This window comes from Tiliqua scincoides, chromosome 4, assembly GCF_035046505.1.
Source record: "Tiliqua scincoides isolate rTilSci1 chromosome 4, rTilSci1.hap2, whole genome shotgun sequence".
NCBI lineage: Eukaryota > Metazoa > Chordata > Lepidosauria > Squamata > Scincidae > Tiliqua > Tiliqua scincoides.
In genome coordinates, this window is record NC_089824.1 from 145163753 (window position 1) to 145188130 (window position 24378).

General features: G+C 42.5%; 1 protein-coding gene across 1 annotated transcript; it reads right to left on the reverse strand.

The window, feature by feature from the left end:
• Positions 1 to 68: 68 nt before the first annotated feature.
• Positions 69 to 24153, reverse strand: LHX8 (LIM homeobox 8). The gene is made up of 9 exons (XM_066622824.1): positions 24041 to 24153; positions 22262 to 22354; positions 21658 to 21822; positions 15942 to 16063; positions 10740 to 10960; positions 9706 to 9809; positions 1670 to 1765; positions 1004 to 1187; positions 69 to 145 (listed from the first exon to the last, which is right to left on the reverse strand). The coding sequence occupies exons 1-9, from the start codon at positions 24119 to 24121 to the stop codon at positions 69 to 71; spliced, it is 1143 nt and encodes a 380-aa protein (XP_066478921.1). The 5' UTR covers positions 24122 to 24153.
• Between the last annotated feature and the right edge of the window lie 225 nt (positions 24154 to 24378).

Below are 24378 nucleotides of genomic sequence, written 5' to 3' on the forward strand. Positions count from 1 at the left end.
TTCAATGACAGAGAACAATAGGCAACTCAAGAGTATCTCCTTAGTGTCATGTCCCTGAAATAAATGAATTAGCTGTGACTTATTGGCAGTTGTGTCATTGAATGGGGTAGCAAAGGCTGAAGTCCAAGAGCAGAAGGTGAATGAGCTACAAAAATAGAAAGATGTGCTGGTCAGTTTGACTAGGAAGTAGAAAAATATTACTTGCGAATAAAAATTCAATGGCACTGATATGGTTGGAATGTCGGAAAAATAGCTTGCGCAAGGTGTTTTTCTATAAGGATTTTGCAGATCTTTACACCCTGACCAATGTATGAACCCTTCTATACAAATGACTCTGCAATTTGTGAGGAAGGCATCTTATTACAGACATGCTCCCTATAATGACAACATACGACATACGAAGCAAGAAAGATAAAATGCCCTTTTAAGCCAATCAAAAGGATGAAGTTAAATGATTCCCATTGACTTCCATGAACAGACTCCTTCCTTTTGATCTAGAATAGGTATCACACATTTGACCTAAGAAAGGTTTCCTAATGTATTTCTATCCCAAACATTCATGTTATTTATCTAGTAAATATGTATACAACTTGACTGGCCAGTTGGCATTCTGCTTCAAGAAACTTGTGTAAATCTTGCTTATTTCCAGCTAGATTAGGCTGCCTGTCAGTGTAGACAGCACTGTCCCAGGTAGATCAATGATCCAATTCAAAACACAGCTCCACATGTCTCAAGGCAACCATAATTAACTTTAACACTCAGTTCATTATATGTAGGAGTTTTTGCTTACTTATTGTATTTACTGGCATGTCTCTGTATCAGTGTGTTATGGACCTTTAAAACCCCCCACAAATCCTGAAAAACTGGGATTTCTGAAGAAATCAGAATAGTGCTGGACACAAAATGTTGGCTGCCCGCAGTTTGCCCAACTCTGAGCCAAGGGATACATTTCACACACTCCCCTTAAGTCTACAAAGTAGTTATAGCAAACTGCTGTACCTACCATCCATATAACTATGCAGAGCAGTTAGCATTGTCCCATCCTGGGGTACATATCCCGAGTATGCCATTTCTTCTAACATGGGTGGAGAAAGCCTAGAAGGTTGGACTGTGGTAACAGGAGTAGTAGATGAATGATTGGGGCTAACATGTTTCTTGTGGCGGGCTCTGCAGTTTTGAAACCAAACCTGCAAGTAATAAAAAATAAATAATTTTATACATCAGACATTACATATTAACCAACAGTATATTTAAAACCAACAGTAGTGTCAGTGTGGGTTTCTTGCATTTCAATGCTGGTATGACTTTGTGCTTTGTATATAGGTAGCCCCAAGTGTATGATACATTAAAGGTGGTACAACCAAAGCATCAAGGGTAGGGGCTAAGCATCTGTGTGGGCTTTCAATGTCAATGTTCACCGCTCATCATTATGACTCATTGTAGCACATGCAAACACACTTGAAGTCCTGTTGCTTACACAACATGAAAGGGTTTAATGGGACACGTTGGTTGTGCATTTTCCTCCAGAAATATCAATGTCTAAGGACTGCTGTTACAAGATCTGTTTCTTGCTAAAGAAAATTGATAAACAGGAAAACTGTTCTTCAGAGATTCATGTAACTGAGGCACTTCGCTCACAGTGCTTGTGAAGTAACTGCAGTACAGTTACCTGTATCACACGTCTGCTCAAGCCTGTTCTTTCTGCCAGTTTTTGGAGTGTTTGTGCATCTGGATTGTTGTCCTGAGCAAACTGTGCTTGCATTACCTGGAAAATGCAAGAAGTAGTTTTTTTATTTTTTTATTATATTCTGATGTACTAGCAAAGAGTGCATAGGCATCAGGATGCAATCATGCTCCAACCTCCAATAGTGGTTTTGAAAACTGCATTCATATAAAAGGCTTTAACCACAGCAAAGCAGGCTAAGCCTACCCAATGACCAGATTAGCCCATGTGCCAGATAAGACATGACAAATAAAACTCAAAGCAAGGCTCGCTCTGCTCATTTGTCATCAAAAGCAGATTTAATGTGGTGAGGTCATCATAAGGCAACTTGACAACATTTATTTTGCATGATGAATTTATTGTGAATGAGCCTTCATGTGGTTAAGAGCTAATCTTTGCCTTGTCAGTGCACTCATGGGACACTACAGAAGACTTGCTTTGCAATATTTGTTTCATGTGCATATTGTTAAATATGAAATAGCATTTGTGTAGTACTTTCTAAGCATTTCACATTTACTATATTTATACTAAAAGAATTCTATAAGTCTTCTTACTCCCCATAGGCAGTTGGAGAGCTGATACTGTGAAGGGAACCTTACTAAGATTACTCCAGTGAAAGTGGACTGGAGTAAAAGTGAACTGGAGTAATCAGAGGCAAGACTCAAACAGGAAGTCAGTTTCTGAGCCACTATACCAGCTCTCTTGATTAATTTAAGAGAGTGCATTCATATCATGTGCTCACTACATGTAGTAACATAGATAGAATTTAATTTCTGGTGACAGTACTGTGCCAAAAAGTGTATTAATCCTTCTCTGAAATAGCTTCCACAAATGTGGAATATTCCCACTCTTTTTTTGAGCATTACCTTGAATTAGCTTCTAACCTACCACATGCTATTGTTTGGTCTTTATTGGCTAACCAATAATTCATACAGGAAGATACAAGTTAAAGTCACATATTGTACACCCTTTCAGGTGAAGCTTATCAAAAATCTGGGACATTATTTCACTTCATGAAGAAAAACCTTTGTGATCATTTAGAGGTAAAACAAATTTTAAATTTCCAATTTTTAGGAATGATTAATGTTTCTAGTTAGTCCTAGATCCAAAAATATCAGATCAGCCAGCTATAAACGGTGGACAGATACCCAAGACTGACAGGTGGGGAAAACAATTCAACACTGTACCAGTAACAAGTCTCCTCTCAGCAAATAAAAAAATGGCCTAGTGTACCTAAGACAATGAACTAGACTGCCCTAAATGACTTTGTCTAAATTAGTAAATATGACTCACAAAACTGGGTATCCTGTATGGAAAAATGAAATAATTTTTATTTCATTTTACATAAAGTACTTTTTCTTCTATAAAATATTGGTAAATTAACTATACAATAAAAGATAGCCTTTGCTAATTTCTCCTTTGTTTTCTTAAAACTATTTTTATCCTTGAATTTAGCATATTTGGAAATAGCATATTTAGAAGGTTGGATGCTATTTCAATGGGGATGTTCCCCTTGTTGTTTGGTTTAAGCTTACAAGCAATAGTCTGTTAATTTCAAACAGTCTAAAAACTTCTTTACATTGAAAAGTGAAGCCTGCTATACCATTACCACATTATTTTTGATTAACTGTTACCGTATCTTTACAGTGAATGTTTCAAAGGCTTACGAGAACCCACAAATGACCTCAGGAATTGGACTGACAGATGAATGCTGTTCTTTAGGTTGATAAAATGGCTGAATGTTAGACATTCAGGCTCAATCAGGACAGCTTGCCTAGAACAGAGTGCAAGGCAGGACTGTATTGCTCTGCAGGTCTCAGTCCTAGTAGTTACCCACACTGTTAGAAGCTTAGGGCCAGTTTAAACATGTACATAATTGCACGGTCTGGCCAGATTCAAAGGGATCAGTTGGAGGGGAAGTTCCTTTTTCTTTTTTACACAAAAAAGTTAGGGGAACTACAAAGCATGGTGAAACCATGCAGGAGTAGGTAGAAGGCTTTACTTTGCACCTGCTATGGTTTCAATTCTGCACACCACACACTATTGTTAGATGAAAACAACTTTCCATTGACTGTTAATGGAATTCTCTCCTACATCTAAACAAGTACGCAGGAGGAACAAGATGTGGATCAAAACCACAATAAAAACCAAAACAGCAGACTCAACAGCAGACTAAAGCCTCCCCACCCCTTGCTGACATGGTTTCACCATGATTCCTGATACCCCTTCTTCTTTGTAAAAAAACAACCAAAAACTAAGAAATACTCACAACCTTACCCTCATCTGAGAATATTGTGCAATTATGTGAGCGTCTAGTGGAGCCTTCAGGAAGTTGATGAGCTTATCTATTGCAGATCTTTTAACAGTTCAGTAAAGTTGGAGCCTATGTTCAAATCCAATGATCTCGCCTTTTAATGCAGAGACCAAATGCAAAACACATTTTGGAAAAAGTTTCATCTGATAAGAAAGGACTTCAAGTATTAAGAACTTTTTCCATGATTTATTGAATCCTAACAGTAGGAGTTGAAATGATGGAATTCTTTTATTACCTTAAAAATCAGGCATTTGAATTTATACTGAACGTATAAAGACGACGTTAACAGAACAATTAGCTTCACATGAGAATGTCCTAAACTTATAGAAGGGAATTAAAGGTTTAATTTATTATTCAATAATAATTTATTCACTAAAATAATAATTATTGTTAATACTCCATTATTCAATATGAAGGAGAAATGGGATTTACAAGTCAAGAAGCAATACAAGCAAAAACTGAAACAGTGGTTCTCAACCAGTGGTGTACGTGTACCACTGGTGGAACACTAGGTGGCGTTGGGTGGTATGCGCACAATGGAAGCTTCCAACAGCAATAGGAAGCTTGAACCAGTGGGCAGAGCTCTATTGCAAGGTTTTTGAGCTCAAGAAAAAACTCACCCACCTTGAGCCTCTAACTGACCTTGGAAGCTCCCATCACAGTCTCCAAATCCAAAAGTAACTGTCAATGTAATCACCAGTTACTTCTGGTGGTACCTCTGAGGACAGAGCAGTGGCAAGTGGTACATCAGGGGAACAGTGTTGAGAAATGCTGAACTAGAACAAATGTTTGAATACATCAGGTCTTAAATATCTCCTACACCTCCTGGAACTACACATTGGTTTGTGTTTCCCAAATGAAACCCAAGGCTCACTCCAAGTATACTTTCTGTTAATGCTGTGGTAGGGGGAGAAAATTTGGAAGTATGATTTTAGAAGCTTTACTGTGTGTCATAGATCTCCTTAGACAGCATTTTGGATTCCAGGCGGTATTCATCTTTTGAAAATAAAATTCTCTTAGCATACTATTATTCATATTTTATACCCAAGAAATTTTAAAAATATTTATAAATTTAATGATGAAATTCTATAAAAGCAGGTACTTTCCACATATGACTTTGGGTATGAAAAACTGATTTTAATGCAAGTAAAACTATATTAAAGCAAATTTCTATGAGGCCTAATCCTATACAGTTTTATCTGGAAACAAGTCTCATTGACTTGTTCAGTGGTGTTCCACTTTTAAGAAACTGTGGCCAAGATTGCAGCTTTAAACACAATATATTTAAGTCATAATGAAAAGGCACGATATTAAATTCATGTCACGCATTGAAAGCAACAAAACTAACTTTTTTATATATGCAAAAGAACTGAGCAACAAAAAGTTGAAAGATTCAACTAGAATATTAGATATTTGGCTGGCTCATACATTATGCTGCACCAATTGCATGAATCAACACACACACCCACCCCCACCCACCCAGGAAGGCAGTTTCACAAATGTATCAGTAGGCTGAAATTGACTATGAACTATACAACTACGCCCTTTTTTGTAATTCATACAGTTGAGGAAAGCAAAAAAAATTTGGGCCTTTCCTGTTTTTTAAAGAAGGAATTAAGCACATAAGGCTGCAACAGATGACATGTGTGGTGTATAGATAGAGATTTAGGATGCAATCCTAACCAATTTTCCAGCACTAAGGGCAATGCAACTGCAAGGTAAGGGAACAAACATTGCCTTACCTTGAGGAGGCCTCCAACTTCAGGATGTGGCACGTGTCCCACTGGCACAGCTGTGCCATTACTGGAAAGTTGGTTAGGATTGCGCCCTTAATGTCATAACAGTGTCTAAGCCTCTACATTGAATGATAACATGTACAATGTTAACATGTACATTGAATGATAACATGTACAATGTACATGTGCATTGAAACATAACATGCCTCTACATTGAATGATAGGCTGCTTGAAGTATCTCCAAATTTCCTGTCAAAGTGAACTAAGAGGTATCATTAGTTCCCAAGGTTTGAGAGCCCAGTCCTATCCAACTTTCCAGTACCAATGCAGCTGCTATGCAATCCCAAGGTAAAGGAGGAAACATCCCTTTACCTTGAGAAGGCATCCATGACTACCCCATCATGACAGGATGCACAGAGCAACCTGCAATGTGCAACATTGGAATATTGGATAGAATTGGGCCCCGAGTCCGTCAATAGCTTAAGGCCCAGAGAGTACCAAACACAGGTCCAACCTTGTTATACACAGATTTGACTCAACACAAATGGTCACTACAAATGAGAAAGAATGTGCTGATCTCTGAAGGGGAAAAATGCAACCCTTTAATATCAGAGTTTTAAAAATGGCTTTTCTTACTGTTGTAGAGAGAGTCATGCAAGCGATTGCAGGTATAACCTAATTATCCATGGATTTTTCTATCTCAACATGATGAGAAGAGCCCTTTAAATTAAAACAATTGTTTAACAATAGCCTTCTTAATGCAAGAAAGGCAGCTGGTTGACAATTTATCAATCATTCTCTCTCCAGGTACTTAGAACTCTCCCTTCCCCCTGAGCATGTGAAAGAAAGATAATCACTTCATTCTGGGTGAAGGGAGGAATCTGGCTCGGAGTGAAGTTTTTCTAACTGCCTGAAGCGAGACTGATTGATGGATTGTCTACTTAAGGCAGCCATTTTCAACCACTGTGCTATGACACACTGGTGTGCCATGAACTGTCTGCAGGGATTTGGGGGGAGCTTCATTTATTAGGGCAATGGTTCTCAAAATGGAGGGTCACAACCCACCAGTTCCTGTAAAGGTTCCCCTGTCCCTTTAAGGGGCAGGGGAAGGGGAGAGGCAGGGAAGCAATCCCCAGGATCATGCCTGTATTGGGGTGGTGCTTGTGACTTACTTTATGAAATCAGGGCTGCACCAGGCTGCAGGAGGTTCAGGGAGCCCTGCGCAGCCCTCTGCAGTGCTCCCCAAGTCTTGGAAGGTTCAGAGAAAGCAGGCGCAAAGCACCTCCTATGAAATGGAAGTGCTTTGCACCCACTTTCTTTGAATGTTCCAAGCTTCGGGGAGCACTGTAATGGGCTGTGCAGGGCTCCCTACAACTCCTGGAGCCTGCTGCAACCTTGTCTTCATAAAGTCACTAGCACCCATCTCACCCCCCTTAGCAGCGCAATCCTGGGGATCACATTACTGCCCTGCCCCTCCCCCACAGAAACTTACTGAGGGAGTAAAGCTCCCTCAAAGTTTGAGAACCATTGTATTAGGGAGATGGGAGCCCCCTCCCATCAACAGCATGGTGTGCCTTGTCAATTGTCGAAAAACTGAGGGTGTGCCTTGGCAATTTTAGTACCTTGTCAGTGTGCTGTGAGATGAAAAAGATTGCAAATCACTGGCCAATGACTGTCTTACATCACAAAGGTCAGCAAGGCTGTTTTTAAATTGCCCAGCAAAGGGACATTGTTTTTTAAATGGATTTGTTTTAATTTGATTTTTACCATTCACTGAGTTCTGGGAATAGAACCCTTGTGAATACAGAGACTCGGGGTCTATGAGAGGAATTTTAGCAGGGGGTACAAAGCTTCTTCTGGATCCCTTCCCAAAGGGGGGGCAATGGGGGCAGGCAGAATGGGGGGGCAAAATAGGGCAGGGGAGGGTGCTAACAGCCACAATTGGAGCTCAGGTCTACTAGGCTTCTTGATGCAGAGCCCAGGTCTACCCTACCATGCGGCATTGGCAGCTAAAGTAATATGGAAGACCAAATGCACTCCTAAGTCTCTCTAAAATTTTTGAAATATAGAAAATACAGGGTGAACCAAAAGTAGGTGGACAGTAGGTGGAATAGGGTTTGTGTTAGGGTTATACTATAATGATGGTGTTCATTATAACTATGGCATTTGTGTTATATTAAATTTTATAACTAAATTTATTTCAATTTAATATTTTTCTCTTTTCAGATAGTTCAGATAACCCATAATGGCAAATAATTTAAATACTGATGCAAGAAAATGTTATCATTTACTGTCCAATCTACAGGGTGAACCAAAAGTAGGTGGACAGTAGGTGGAATAGGGTTTGTGTTAGGGTTATACTATAATGATGGTGTTCATTATAACTATGGCATTTGTGTTATATTAAATTTTATAACTAAATTTATTTCAATTTAATATTTTTCTCTTTTCAGATAGTTCATATAACCCATAATGGCAAATAATTTAAATACTGATGCAAGAAAATGTTATCATTTACTGTCCAATCTACAGGGTGAACCAAAAGTAGGTGCAGAAAAAAATTGCATCATCATATTTAGGCTCACACTAGAATGAATCAAAATGAACTTCTGCAGCAGCTGTATCCTCACAGCTGGGTCCCTGAGCTTCTATACACTCCTTCATGGTGGTGGGATCCACAAGCCAAAAAGCTACTGTAGCAGGCCAGTTTCCTCCCATTTGACACAATTTGACACTGTGTTAAGGAGAGTCATGGATGCTTTCCTGGGTCTGGTGTGTATGGCTTGCAGCAGCAGTTAACACTGCATGTACATGATTGTGCCCCAACATTATGCGCTGGCAGTGAGTTCAGGTGAGATAGGAAAATGTCAGGTTCCAGGAACTTTCTGCCCCCCCTCCTTTGGCTCCTGGACCCCCTTTCTGACCCTGGGCCTGGGTACAAATTACCCCCTTTACCCCCTTCTCCTAGGCCCTGCAGAGACACAACCTGTAACTGGCTTTACCCAGAAACAAAGCTTGGCTTTTGTGCTGTAAAACATGTGGCTGAGTTCACAGAGAATTTTGACAAGAATTTAACATGTATTCAGTCATTCAAGAAAACCGCAAAGCACACTAAGACTTCCCCCTTCAGGGGTGCCTACTAAGTTTGGACTATAAAATGCAGTAAGCAGAAACTGATGAATGCTAAAATATGGTAATAAACAGCTACCAGTTTGTCTACTGCAGAAAAGAGCAACACAGTTGTAATTGAACCATTATGTAGGGGAATCATGATATAGTAGTGTGCATACATGTACTTTTGTAAATACTCTGGTACAATATAGGAAGTCTTTTCTGGAGCATAAGGACACCAGTACCTTTTGTACTTTCCTAAACAGTGTCTAAGCCAAGGTTATATTAGTCCTATGACCACAGTTCAAGTCTATGCCATGATACTGTGCCAATTCTTAGAAGCCACCAGTCTCACATGCTATGGCAACATTTTAAGATACCAAAACCTTATGTTTCCTGTAATGCTATATCCTACACATTTTTAGTCTCTCTTCATATTACATAGGACTGAAACAATTTAGTCTCCTATTGTAATTATGTGTAGTGATGTAAATGTCTGATTTAATGAATTTCATCAAGCAGTCAAAACAGATCTGCATTTACATTTCCACTTTATAGAATTACCAGCTGCCTTTAGGGAAATAAAAAAAGCTTGAGGAATAACTATTTCATATGAAATGGCTAAAGCTTGCAAAAGTATTCCAGAAACATGCTGTGTCTTGATACCAAGAGAAAGTTTGCAATGCAGAAAATATTCCTTCACATCCAACTCATTTTTAAACAGAATTCTAAGCAATGTACAGCACAAACTCTGAGCTCTCACCCTCCACCATCCCACAGCTGTCTTTGTTCATAGCATTGTACCATGTGGGAGCCTCTACCTGCAGCTGATCTGCTGTGAAACTGGTCCGAGCTCTTTTCGCAGGTTTTGGATGATTAACATCTTGTTCTGTTAATAATGCACCTTCTACACTAATACCATTACCTGAAATTTAAAAGACAACAACTAAACAGGATTGCTAGCACCAGTTAGTACATACATGACTAAAACTAATTTTTACCATTTACAATCATGGTGCGTGTGCACTTCTTTATTTTGAAAGTACAACAGCCCAGTCCTAACCTGTGCTGGAACAGGCAAGCCAACTGGTCTATACTGTATCCAGTTTAGGTTAAGAAGTGGTTGAGTAACTTGGTGTAAGGGGATATTTTACCCCTTACTTCGTGTTGAGCTCTAGCCATCCCTCTGGGGCTACTCAGATCTGTGCCAGCAAATTCACCAGCACAAATCTGAGCAGGGGTTAGGATGTGGCGCAGTCTGCCATGGCCAGTCCCCACCCCTTCCCAGGTCCAATCCAACTCCCTGACCACCCTCTTCCATCCCTTAAGCAGGTTTATGACACTTGGAAGCTGACAAAGAGGGCCAGCGCCTGCACAAAGTATGTTTAGGATTGTGCACTTGGGTTAGCAGCTTTGTACATACTGCAGTCTAATTTATAGAAGCAAGAGTGTTGTCTTTTTGAAAAATCAAATCCATTCAGAAAAACTATTTGCACTATCCTACTAACTCAGTGGGTGACTACTGGCAAGTTACTAAGTTAAAGTACTTTTACAGATACCTGGCCTTCTGAAGTGGTTATCAGTGATAAGGAGAATCTTGTCACACTCCTGTTAAGGCTGAAAATGCAAGGGAGGCGGATAACACCAAGTTGTTCATCTATAGCATCAACCTGAGTGCTAGGACAACTTTCCACAGGATTACATAAGACATTACTACCACTTGCAATTTCTCACCTATATTGGCATATTTACAGAACAAACAAGAAAGTTGGTTGGTTTTGAGATCCAACTCATGATTTACTGAGAAACTATTAGTAAAGGCTAACGAAATTAAAAACTTCAAAACGAGAGTTACCATTTTCGACTTCTCTTTTCAGATTATCCAACATGCAGTCATAATGTACCCTACAAAGAACCTTCTCTTCGACCAAAGCAAACTCTTCCCCTGTGGAAAGCTGTCTTTTGCAGGAGAAGCAAGCAAAGCAAGCCAAATGATACACGTTTCCCTTTGCCCTTCGGACCCAGTCAGTAGAATGGATGTGCCTCCCGCAACGAGAGCAACGCGTTCCATACCGTCTACAAAAAAAGAAAAGGGTGTATTAGTAGAACACATCACAGAACCCACTCGTGGTTTAAAATTGCCACAGACTGAAGCTGAAAGGTCATATTTTTATCCAAAGTTCACAGTAAACGCTAATGATTTTATTCAACTTTTTAAATTGAAAACTGGGGTTTACATTGCTGAACCTGCATTTATTAAGAGAAAAAATTGCTTGCCTTGCAGTAACTTTTGAGCTACTATTTCCTCATGCCTTCCAGAGCTTCTTGCAGGAAACATAAAGGAGATTATATAAGTACTACTAAGGGCAGATGGGTTGCTTTGACGTTAGTTAGCACTAGAGTCTTGTAATGCCTTATACACTGTGTTAAACACTGTGGGCAGGAGGTCTGGTCTAGAGGGTAGAGCCTCTGTCTGCCTGAAGATAACATTCACAAGGTCGCCAGTTCGAGGCCACCGGCACCATGTGACCTTGAAGCAGCTGACAAGCTGAAGCCAAGCTATTCCATCTGCTCTGAGCGTGGGAGGATGGAGGCCAGAATGTGAAGCCAGATCAGAATGAAACACCTGAATGTAGTGGTTCTTGAAAGAAAGAACCTTCTTTCAATTGTAAAAAACCCTATTTAATAAGGGATTTAAATAAAGCCTGCCTATGTAAACCACCTTGAATAAAGTCTTGAATTAAGACCAAGAAAGGCGGTATATAAATACCTGTATTAATTATTATTATTAAACTGGAGAATATTTTGATATAATTAGGATTTCTGAAAAACGTTGGGTTATATTCTGCGCACATGCTATTCAGGCACAGTCTAGTAAGTTTTATATCTTCCCATTCCTTGCCTTTTAAAATAGGCAACTGATTAAAAGCCAAGAGATTCCGTACTCTGCACACACATATGCAAAGCAAAATAACTATTCAGTTACTAATCATTAGATTTTTTCCATTTAAAATACACAAAGCATTGTACAACAGAAAATACAATAGATAAAACCAGTAGTTCAAAAGATGCATGACTCAGCAGCAACAAAAAAACCAGGTGGTAGAAAAAATGCCCTATTTTGCTAGATTTTTTACTAGAAAAAAATCTAGTAAAATGTGTTTATTAGATTTATACCCCCACCTAACAATTCAGAGAACATTTGAATGCTGCAAGGTGGACAGCTTTAAGAACCGGGTCTGCCCCAGCCTTGAATCCCCATCAATCTCACTTCTGAGGGGCATTGTGCAGGGAAGAACCTCCACTCTTGACCTTTGGTCTGATCCAGCAGGATCTCTCTTATGATCCAACACAATGGAAGAAGAGAGACAGGACTCCAAGTGTTCAGGACACTAGAACAGTGGTTCTCAAAACTTTTTGCACCGGTACCCACTTTTTAGAATGAGAATCTGTTGGGACCACTGGAAGTGATGTCATGACCAGAAGTGACATCATCAAACAGGAAAATTTTAACAATCCTACCCACACTTACCCAGGAGTAAGTCCCATTTACTGTCATTGTTAAGCGCATATATAGTACATAGTAACCTGTTAAAAGTACAGATATGTAACATTTCCCCAAAAGCAGTCATACCATGGTAGTATCAAGTCTATTAAAAATATTGAAATGGATGGGGATCCACCTAAAATTGACTTGCGACCCACCTAGTGGGTCCTGACCCACAGTTTGAGAAACATTTGCCCAAGACTACTTTGGGTTTTAAAGGCAATAACTAGCACTTTTACTGGGCCTGCTTTCTGACAGCCAACAGGCAACCAGTAAATATGAACAAGAATACATTTAATATGCTCTCTGCAGCAGAAGAGAGCTAGAGAGGGGCTTAGTAAGTATGGCACTCTCTGCAACTTGTGTAAGTGGCCCCTCCCCCTCAGTGTCAGAACGATTCAGTGCAGCAGTGCCATTGCTACCCTGAATGGGTCTGATGCAGAGGGGAAGGGGCTGCTTACATGGCAAGTTGCAGAGCGTGCTGTACTTACACCACCCCCTCTAGATCGGCTTCTGCTCCACAGCTTGTCCTAGTGAAGAGCAACAGGAGAATTGTGTACCAGCTGCAGCTTCCGACCCTTCTTGAGAGGGATCTTCCTGTATAGTGCATCACAGTAATCCAAACATAAGGTCACTTAAAAGCATGGACAATGGTGGCAAGGTCTGAGTCCAGAGAAAGCAATTTTGGACATGTTGAATATTTTGATGCTAGACTCCTCAAAACAATGGAGACAACTGAGCTGCCGGTAAGATTCTTTGGCATGCTCCCCCCAAAATGCCCCAATGCATGCATGCATATTACAAACTTCTCATGATTTTGTAGCCTCTGACAGAGCTTCACAAGTTACCAAGTGGCTGATAAAAAGAAAATCACTTTTCAAAAAGGATTCTGAGTTTTCAGCAGAAATATAAGATTTTTTTTTTTTTTAGGATAGACCAGATTTGTTTTATAGTCATGAAGCAAAAGCACTTGAGAAAGTAAGTGGGTACATACACTTTCATACAGCAATAATTTACTCCAGTAGTAAAATACTTCTTTCTAGGTGTGGATGCAGTGAAGTAAACATAAACAGTTTACTCTCATTGCATGTTAGCATGAAAGTAAACATTCTTCAGTCACTTACAAATGCTATGAGAGTAAGCTGCTTATGTTCACTTCACTGCATCCACACCGAGAAAAAAGGATTTCATTACTGGAGTAAATTACTGCTATATGAGAGGTTAAGCGGAAACAGTGAAGACTTAAACACACATTTAAGAATTTATGAAATTAAAATAAAACATTCACTAATAAAATCACTCTGTGCGTCTGTCCATGTGTGCCGTGATAAGACACATATATGCAAGGTTAGACTTTTATTTATACGCTACCAAATGAATCTGCAAGATCACTAAAATACTGCCTTTGATCAGAACCATCAGACATTATCTATTTGAAGTTAGACATTTTGTAAAGTTAATTGCAGTGAGAAAGTTAAGAGCATACAACTTCCACTATAATCACTGTAGAAAAAAATATGATTAACAGTAATTCTATGTATGCCTACTCAGAAGTAAGCCCCACTGAGTTCAATGAGACTTACCCACTAGGTAGGACTGCAATCAAATTTTGGCTGGATAGTATCCAATGTTTACATTGCAATACACAGCCTCTGTGTTGTAATATTTTCATTTAGATCAAGGAGAAGAGAAAGTGTGAACAGAAACTGTCCAAGAGCAGCACGCCAATAAGAGAGCCATCAATCTACTAAGAATGTGCTCAGACAATAACCGCCAAATGGCACTGACGTTTTCCATTGACTCATTTACCAGTAAGGCAAGCAACTCTGATATCCCCATTTAATGACAAGGGAGAAATTTCCAATTCTAGAAATGTATAAATCATCATTAATACCACGGAGGTTTAACAATGGAAAACCAGCATTTCTTACTTTAAATGGCGGAAGTTTCAGTAAGCAACTGAAAAGTTTCAATACTTATGCATCATTTATAGAAAAGTTATTGTTTAAAATTTATACCTCACCTTTCTACCCTGCTAAGGGCACTCAAGGTGGTTTGAGTTATTTGGGAATGTACTGTGTACTATGATAAAAAGGCATATATTTGTGCAGATGTGTTAGGACAGGAAAAATGTGGAAAGTCAAGCTAGGAAGTGTTTTGGCATGCTAGGAATGAACTCAGTGTTTCTCAACATTTGTCCTCCACCATACCACTTCACATGGTCTACCTATAGAAGTACAACCAGAAGTAGCTGGCAATGACATTGGTAAGAGGCTCAAGGTTGACAGGAGAGCTTTTTTGAGTGGGGAAAAGCATGCTTTGCCCAATGAGCTGAGCCTCCTACCACTGTTTGTTGTGTTGCATTCCTGGTCTCACTGCTGCGAGGCAGGGGTCCAGCAAGTGCCACAAGACATCACCTTGGGTACCACTCATTGTACCTGTACCATAAACTGAGAAATACTGCTCTAGCATTCATAGCCACTTCTTCTCTGCAACACTGGTGGGAACCAACACCTGCACACATCAGTGAACTCTGGAAACTGAAATCAGCATACAGACAAAAACCCACATTCAGTATGCAAAAACACAATCAACAAGGGCTAAGAGTTAGGTTCAAGAAAAGCGAACAGCCTGACATTGACTTCCCTTCAGGATGGGGCTCAAAGGACAAGGAGGAAACTGGCCATGGAGGGCCATGCATTTTCTCAAGCCATTATTCACCCAATAAGATGGTTTAAGTTGCAAAGGGACTACCCTTTCAACAATTGCTCAGAACACTGGAGAAAGCATTGTGTTGGTTGAGGCAAAACAGGTTGCTGGTTCATAGTGTCAGCCAACATAATCCCCAGAGACTCATTTTTCATACTAGCTCCACAGTAACACAAGACAAGAGGAGCACCTGTCAAGCAACAGACACATCCTATGCTCTGAACCAGTGATTTTCAACCTTTTCTGTCTCACAGCACACTGACAAGGGACTAAAATTGTCAAGGCACACCATCAGTTTTTTGACAATGGACAAGGCACACCATGCTGTTGGTGGGGGGTTCACGTCTCCAATGGCCCTATTAATAAATGACCCTACCCCAAACTCCTGCGGCACACCTGCAGACCATTCGCGGAACACCAGTGTGCCACGACACAGTGGTTGAAAATGGCTGCTCTGAATGAAGTGGGTCCTCTTGTCCACTGACTACATACACCAGGCTGCAACTTAAAGAACCACAGTGAACTGATTTCACAAAATGCATGCCTGAATGCCCGAATCTACTTTTACATCACTTCCAATATAATCCTTTAAACTTCATGGGAAGGTCCACTCACAGTTTAAAAGATCTAGGGTCAATGGACTGCACATACAAACATGTATTCTAATGGAAGCAATTGTATAGACCAACTATCTGCACTGACATCTACATATGTGCACATGCACACTCACATTCTGAAAATTCCATACATCTACACTTGTAACTTTAGAATGCTAATATATATTTGAGATGTACAAAATACCTGAAATAGTCGAGCTTGCAGAAAATGTCTTTGTCTTTGATGTAGCAGCTGGTGTGCCTTCCTAGTGAGGTCCTGCATACACTACAGGAGAGACAACGCACATGCCAGCACAGGTCATTTACCTAGAAAAGGAGAAAGACAATTAGCATTTTGGTCATCTCAATGACAAGCGCCTTTTAAAAGAAAAAAGCAAGCACATTAACACTTGAGTTCTAATCACCAAGTTACACATTTTCAAAGAAACCACAGAATTTACCACAATAGTCTTAAAAAAACGAACATGGAAGACGCAGTACAGGGAAAAGTTTCGCCAGTACAAGCTTTAGTGAAAGGAAAAATGTTTGTGAGTTTTCCAAAACCATTTTCCCAAATAAGTTACCTACAAAAGCATTCTTAAGCATGCTTTTCAAATTTTAAATACTGAAAGACAAGGTGTAGGATGATAACAGTTTGCTGACATTATTAACAGTATTTATATACCACTTTTCAAATTCGCAAAGTGGTTTACAGAGGAAATCAGACTAATGGCTTTCAACAGTTTCAGTCACCATTTAGCTTGCAACAGAGGAATCGGAATTATTGCTAGATAAACATGCATCATTTGAACAAATGAGAAAGCACTAATTTAAGTAGATTATTTCATATGAAGAAAACCACAAGTTCAGCCCCAAACAGGAATGGCTGCAAAATACAAATGATGCACAGCCCAATCCTAATCAACTTTCTAGCACTGGTGCAACTGCAATGCAGCCCTAGGGTAAGGGAACAAATGTCTGGAGGAGGCAGGAGGTCTGGTCTAGAGCAGGGGTGTCCAAAGTTTTTGGCAGGAGGGCCACATCATCTCTCTGACACTGTGTCGGGGGCCAGGGGAAAAAAGAATTAATTTACATTTAAAATTTGAATAAATTTACATACATAAATGAATATATTAAAGATGAACTTGTATGAATAAATGAAGGTCTTTCAATAGCTCAAGGCCTATAAAAGGTCTTGCACAAAGCAAGGCTGGCCTTTCCTTTTCTGCCACTACTGCATCACAGATGTGAAACAAGCAGTGGAGGGAGCCCTCATCCCACAGCTCACAGGAGAGGTTAAACAGTCGCCCTCACGCTGACAGCAGTTGTGTTGGGCCAGTGTGGGCTCCAACAAATCTCCAAAGGGCTAGAGGCTCATTGGAGACTGGAGGCTCCCTGAGGGCCGCATTGAGAGGCCTTGAGGGCTGCAAGCCGGGGTTTGGGCACCCCTGATCTAGAAGGTAGAGCCTCTGCTAGCCCGAAGATAACATCAGAAGGTCGCCAAAGATATCAGAAGGTCACCAGTTCGAGAACACCAGCAGCTCCCTGAACAGTGAGACCTTGAAGCAGCTGACAAGCCGAGAGAGAACTGTTTATGATTGTAAAAATCCCCTTGAGGGATTTAGAAACGCCTGCCTATGCAAACAGCCTTGAATAAAGTCGAGAAATCCGATGACCAGAAAGGCGGTATATAAATACTGAGTTATTATTACCTTAAGGAGGCCTCTGTGACTGCATCCCCAACACAGGAAGCAGTACATAGCCCATAGGCACAGCAGCACCGGCGCTGGAAAATTGGATAGGATTGGGCCCACAGATGGCACAAAGACATGTCATCGCCCTAAGCTATTTTCAGTAAAAGGTTATGTGACTATGAGCTGGTACACATGTGCCCCAAACCTAATACTAGTAAAAATTGGACACAGCTTTATATAGAACCTGATCTAGTCTTTACAATATATTTGTTTGCGTAGACTCTAATGGATAATTACAGGAAGAAGCAACATGAATCTGTGACTATGAATCTATCATGCTTAATCCAGCAAAGTGGTATATGACACCATGTCACCTTGAATACAAGATTGCTTGGAAGAGCTTACAATTCACCGCATGCCAAGAGAAGCAATCACAGCAGATGCATGTTTACATGATGACACTTATTGTAAATCATTCATAGCTACTGTATCACACTAATGCTGTGTTAAGTGATTAGCTGATGAATGAGCCATGCCTTCAAACCAATGAAAGTCTATGCAATAGTTATAAGGTCTTTAAATTTAAAAAATATGGGGGCATTTTAAATTACTGATTGAACACCTTCATTTGTTAGGCATTACCAAGACATACTTGAGCAACACATGGAGGCTAGAATGGATACAATCAACTGAATTAAATCAACTGTGTCATGTTTTAAGAGAAACCAGGGAATGGGATGGCTCCTCTATTCTAGCAGGGAGGATATTTAAACATCCTTACCTAACAGTTTCAGTCACCATTTAACATATAACACAAGAATCAGAGCATCATTGCTAGATAAACATACATCATACATTGTAGTCTCTATTGAAAATGCTGACAATTTTTATGAGTTTTAAAAACAAAACATCTATGAAATAAGAATAAAATATTTTTAAAAAACAAAGCAAGTTTCCTTTCTTTCAACAACTGATAGAGCCAAGTCTGGTGCTCTTTTGAATAATCCATTCAATGTCACTGAAGCCAGTAAAAGCCTTACAGCTTAATTCTTAACTGCTTTTATTCAGAGCTGTTTAAAAACTCTGTTAAATGATATGACAGTGACATAACTGTCTAAGCTAAACATAATACTTTCAAAGACTCAAGCACCGAATGAAACTTCGCATACCATTTCCAGTCTCATTAGTTGTAACCAGATAGACAGGATCTCATACTGCTAGGGTTTACCAATATGCAACATATTACTGAGTTATATTTAATATAGTGCCATCAACGTTTATGGCAATTCATGCAGAGGAAAATAGACATGACTATTATTTCCCAAGAAACTTGCAGTCTAGATATTGATACAAGGGAGAGGTGTGGTCAGGGATACACAAGGGATACACACACAATTGTTTCAGATTCACATACTTAGGACCCAAACCTATTCAATGTTCCAGTGCTGCTGCAGTCACAATGCAGCCCTGAGGTAAGGGAACAAATGTAACTGAATCTTAAGGAGGCCTCTGTGACTGCCCCCCTCCCCCGGGATGCAGCACACATCCCATTAGCATGGCTGCATCAGCACTGGAAAGTTGTATAGGATTGGGCCCCAAGCTTAGATACTGCAGGGAATGGAAACTAAGTCAAGGGGACAAAGGCTTCATGGAAAAGGTGGGTTTAAAGAAGCAATTCAAAGAAGCTAATGAGAAAGCACCTCTATAAAGCTTTCTTAAAGGAAGCCACAAATATTCCACATTGACTGCAATTCAAGACAAAACAACAACAACAAAAAATAACCATTTCACAAACAGTAGAATGAGTGTTTCTTGTGACTGAATTCCACTATCAGCCAGAGGTGCATCAGTACAGACAGCTATGCAAGATACTCAGCACAGATAAAGTCAACAGTATTACTACTGAACTGCAGTATTTTGTTCTAGTTTGTGGAACACAAATAGTTTTGCCTTTTCACCACTTGCTGGACCATGTTTAGTGAAATCCTATCAAATCGTTTATTAAAATGGAAATTACTTGTGAACCACTGTAGTAGAACTTGTCCTTTGGTTAGCTGGCAAGTAGCTTCCACATACTGTAATTCTCAAACTCAGGTACTCCCAAAGCATTTCATTTTGAAGCCATAGAAATCAATGGATATTTGATTACCTAAGAAACTATCAAAACAAATGTGCACCAGTACAGCAGCTTTTTACCACATCCGAATTCCAAATTCAACATATGTTCTCAACTATGAATCATTGCATTCCTGACACAAAATAAGGTGCTTTAGTGGAAGGAGATAGGTAGAACAACAATCCGATCTATATTTCCCTTTTCCATCTCTTCCTAATTTTATGTGCAAATTCAGTGAGGATAGAAAGAGTACCATCACCCTATTTTCTTACTGTATTTCAAAAGACAGTTTACATCTCCAATTTAATTCTTCTTCAAGGCTGGTGGCTACTGATCAACAGAGATTTCACAGATTAGTAACTCATCACTTTTATCCATATAGGCTATCACAAATGAAATATCCTAAAAGTAAAACCCATAGTAAGACTGTTCACATCAATATAGCCAGACACTAGGGGCTCAATCCTATGCATGTCTACTCAAAAGTCCCATTAGTCAAGGGGCAGCTTACTCCCAGGTAAGTGTGAATAGGCTTGCAGCCTAAGAGCCCAATCCTCTACACACTTTCCTGAGAGTGGGCCCTATTGACAATAATGGGACTTACTTCTGAGTAATCATGCATAGAATTAGTTGTAAGTCAATTTCCAAAACTGATTGATTAGAAACAAAATTACTTTGGTGAAATATTAACAGTAAGTGACTTTATACATGGCACTTAATTCTTAATGTGCAATTCATCTGGAATTCACATCCACCTTAGGTCAGGTGGCAGGAGAAGAACAGAAGAGGAAAAATCTATTAAGCCAGAAGAACACTGCTAACAACCACTTAGGGGAGAAAAGCTCAGCTTAATCAAACACACAAAGATTAACACACCATTTCTTCAGCTTTGTTAATTCAATAACTTTCTATTGGATTGCTGCAAAAAGCCTTTTCTAACTGTGGAAAAAGGTATTTCAACTAAGTTCAAAGCAAATTGTTTATCCCTAGTTCTGGCAAGGAATTTGGGGCCTCTTGTAGAAAGCTAGAGCCAAACTTAGCAGTCTGATGACTGTGAAACCCAAGTTGTTGAGCCTTTTACAACTAAACTAAGTTTCAGTTTAGATTAGTAGCTACAAGCCCATGAAATGACACATGACATTCATAAACCACGCAGAGAACTCCAGGACTTGAACACAGCATGCCTTAGAAAGTGGGAAACACGGCAATTTTGAATTACATGATCTGTCAGGACAGGAGTTCTGTTTCATAGCACAACAAATTACATATGTGATGTATACTGATAATCCTCAATGTATAACATTCTTAAATTTAAAGAGAAAAAAGTAGCCAATGACAACTTTAGGCTGATAGACTGTACCATTGCTGCCTTTGCTTTTAAACACATTGCCTTGATTTAATTGTTATTTCCACTGCCTGCCATCTCTTTAGCTAAAATCAGTCAGCAACCTGCAACAGGTTACTTCACTGCTAGAAAACGAAGTCAAGCTATATTTTGCAAAGTGTCCTGGCATTTCCAGTAGTTTTTGGTACTGGTTTAATAGGGTCCTTTTCAAAAGAAGCTCATTTCAGTTTCAGAAAGAAGGGTCCGGCTAAGACAATAAAACTGGACCATTTAAGTTGTGAGATATTCCCCGTTTCTCTTTGATCACAGAAGGCGCAGTGAGGGTTCTGTTGTGCAACAGAAGGACTGATTGGGAAGGGCTGGGGAGGGCTGACTCCAGTGGTGCACTTTCAAGCCAAGAGGGCCCAAGGCTGGCAGGTGCTCAGGTGATGGCCCAGCCCCAAGGTGACTAGATGTCATAACTGCTACAGAGGACAATGGAGGACATCCAAGAAAAATGCAGGGCGTGGCAAAATAAGAGAGAGAAACACTCGTATGTGGATTTCATGTGGTTAATTTAAATACTAGTATTTGTTATTACATATAATTTATGTATAAATAATTTCCATCTAAATTATGACATTTAATTTATCCATTGCAAGAGTGCCTGCAGGTGCCCCACAGGGAAAAGGAGGACATTCCTTTCTTTTGCAGGACTCCTTGCAGGCTAAAGAAGAGGACGCGTCCTGGGACAGGAGGACGCCTGGTCCCCCTGCCCGCCCCTCACCTTGAGCAGGTATTTGTCGACGATCTCCAGGCCGCAGCTGTTGCAGACACACTTGCTGGGCGCGCAGCCTCCCGAGCCCGAGGCCAGCGAGCGGGGCGAAGACGACGGGGACAGCGGGGCGGACGACGAGCACGAGTCCTCGTCGGCGGCGGCCTCCGGGCTCATCTGCGGCGACACGAGGCTGTTAGCGAGCCCTGCAGGGCAGGCGTGCCCCCTCCGCCCTCAGGTGCCACTCAAGCAGACGCCCTCTCCACCCCCACCTGGGAGGAAGCCCCATGGGCGAGCAGGGGACTTGCTTCCGAGTAGACCCAGAGGGGTGGGCTGCGAGTGTGCGTGCGCCCCCCTTCAGCAACTGCTGGGGGGGAGTTCGGGGCCACCCAAGGAGCGCCTCAGCTGGGCGGGAAGGCGCGCCTGGGACCCCCAGGGCCGCCCCTCCCCCCGCCCCAGCCTCATTTCCCGCGCTCAGGGCGCAGTCCGAGCCAAGCCACGGGGCAGTGCTGGGCTCAGGGCTGCAGCGCGGCTGGACAGCGGGGCCCCCCGTTCGCCTCAGCGGGCGCCTTCCCGGCGGGGCGCCCCAGCTCCACTCACTCACTCACTCACTCACCAGCGCCGCTTCTCCCGCGCTCTTGCGCCTCCTGCCCGGCGCCGCCGCCGCCGCTCCAGCTCGCCCGCACTCCTCAGCCATGAGCCCCGGGAACTGCAAGAGAGACCAGACGGGGAGGGACGCGGGCTGGGAGCGCGCCCGGCCCCGGCCCGACCCTGCAGCCGCAGCTGAGCAAGGGCAACGCCGGCCCTGCAGCGCTGGTGCTCGAGGGGAGCGGGAAGGGCCGCCGCTCCTCCCGGGTGGAAATAGCCACTGAGGGGCTGCGAGGCGCCTCCGGGAGGGGAGGGAGGCGAACTAAAGCCCTGGAAGGGGCGGGCGGAGAAGGAGAGGGGCAACCCGCCAGCTGAACTTAATTGGGGGGTCATTAGGAGCGCCTGGGAAGGAGGGAGGGGTGCGCGTTAAGGGTGCTGCTCGCCCTCCGCAGCCGGCGCAACAAAGGCGCCCGGGCAGGGCTCCCCGCTGGAGAGGTCGCCTCGCTTGGCACGCATTCGTAACCCCCCTGTCGGGGAGGCTCCCGAGCATGCCGGCCAAGGCGGGGAGGCGGCAATCCTGTGCACGCTTTCCTGGGAGGAAGCCCTACTGAGTGCCAGGGGGCTCGATCCTGAGTAGGCCCGCCGAGGGTTGTGCCCAGAGACCGGCGACAGCAGACCCTCAAGCGGCCCTTCGAGGTCGCGGGTCCTCCGATGAGTTGACAAGTGGCCAGAGGATTGCGGGAGAGACACGATCCCTTCGTTACTTACGAGCTGGGGGGGGGGGGACTGAAGCCCGTGGACCCGCTCATCGAACCGACCCAGCCCGTGCAAACCGTTTCAGGCCATCCACTTGAATTGCTTTGCAAACACAGCCGGGCTCGCTACCCACTAAAATACTCAAGTTCAAGCCAATTAAACGTAATCGTCGAAGGAGTGAGGTTTTTTTTTGGGGGGGGGGGCACAAGGCTCTTATCACTTACTCCGAAGTAGCCCCATCGAAGCCACCAGGGCTGGTTTGGAGGCTCTGATTCTGATGTCTTCCTCGCCACGAGATGCTTTTTAAGAAAGCCTTCGATGGCTTTCAATAGATGGAAGCCAAATCAGGGGGAAATCATGACCCTCAAGCGGGCGGGCGCTGCCTTCAAGGGACTACTTGGAGTAAGCGCCGTCAGTCTTGCCCAACCCACACAGTGGAGTGTTCTCTTCGACTCAGCTAAAGGTTCTGGTTGTCTGCCAGGCCGATCGTTGACATTTTGGTCTTAAAAAGAGCGGTGCTGTCAAAACGGGGGGTTCTGTTTCGTTTTGGTCCTGGTCGGTCCTTTGCCAAGCGGGATGTTGCGTGTTACAGCCTCAGGCGAACGCGGCCCAATTTTCGCCTCCAGGATCTGGGCTGGGGGGGGGGGAGAGAAATCGCTTCCCCCGCACCCAAAGCGCGTAATCAAGGGGGGCTGGAAGTGTGGGCGTGAGACCCCGTTGGCTCCGAAACTACCATCAACAAGCTGCTGGACCCGAAGGAGTCCCGTGGAAGGCTATGGAACTACTCCAGTGTCAGTAGGATCGCAGGGCCTCCCACCTCACTTAGAGTTCAATCCTATGGCTGTCTACTCAGAAGCCAGACCCATGACGGTCCTTGGGGTTTACTCCCAGGAAAGTGTGGGAGTAAGGCTCCAATCCTAGGCACAATTTCCAGGGAGTAGTCCCATTGACTATCATGGGACTGGCTTCTGAGCAGACATGTATGGGATTGGGCTCTCAGTCGGGACGGCTCCGGGAGGGAGGGAAGGAAGGAAGGAAGGAGCGCGCTCACCTTCTCGGTGGCGATGCGCAGCGCAGGCACGTCCTTGTCGTCCAGCTTGCACACGAACATCTGATTGCTCTTCCAATACATGGCACTGGGCTGCTGCTGCTGCTGCTCACATACCAACTCTCTACGGCGAGGACTGCGCTCCCTCCCGCAAGGAAAAAACCCCTCCGAGGACGAGGCCGGGAGAGGAAGACCAGAGGAGGGAGGAAGAAGAGGGGAAAGCAAGCCACACGCACGCCCCACCAGCCAGCCCTCCCTGCAGGCCTCTCTGCTGCTGCTGCTGCTGCTGCTCTTCACCACCTCTCTCTGCGAGCCTCTTCCCAACTCCCAGCTCCACTGAT

Excerpts from the sequence above, each read along its gene's own strand:
- LHX8 (XM_066622824.1), bottom strand. The coding sequence starts at position 24,121 with ATGTATTGGAAGAGCAATCAGATGTTCGTGTGCAAGCTGGACGACAAG. Across the intron at positions 21,823-22,261 it reads GCGCGGGAGAAGCGGCGCTG|ATGAGCCCGGAGGCCGCCGC; the intron begins GTGAGTGAGTGA and ends GTGTCGCCGCAG. Across the intron at positions 1,188-1,669 it reads TGAGCAGACGTGTGATACAG|GTTTGGTTTCAAAACTGCAG; the intron begins GTAACTGTACTG and ends TATTACTTGCAG.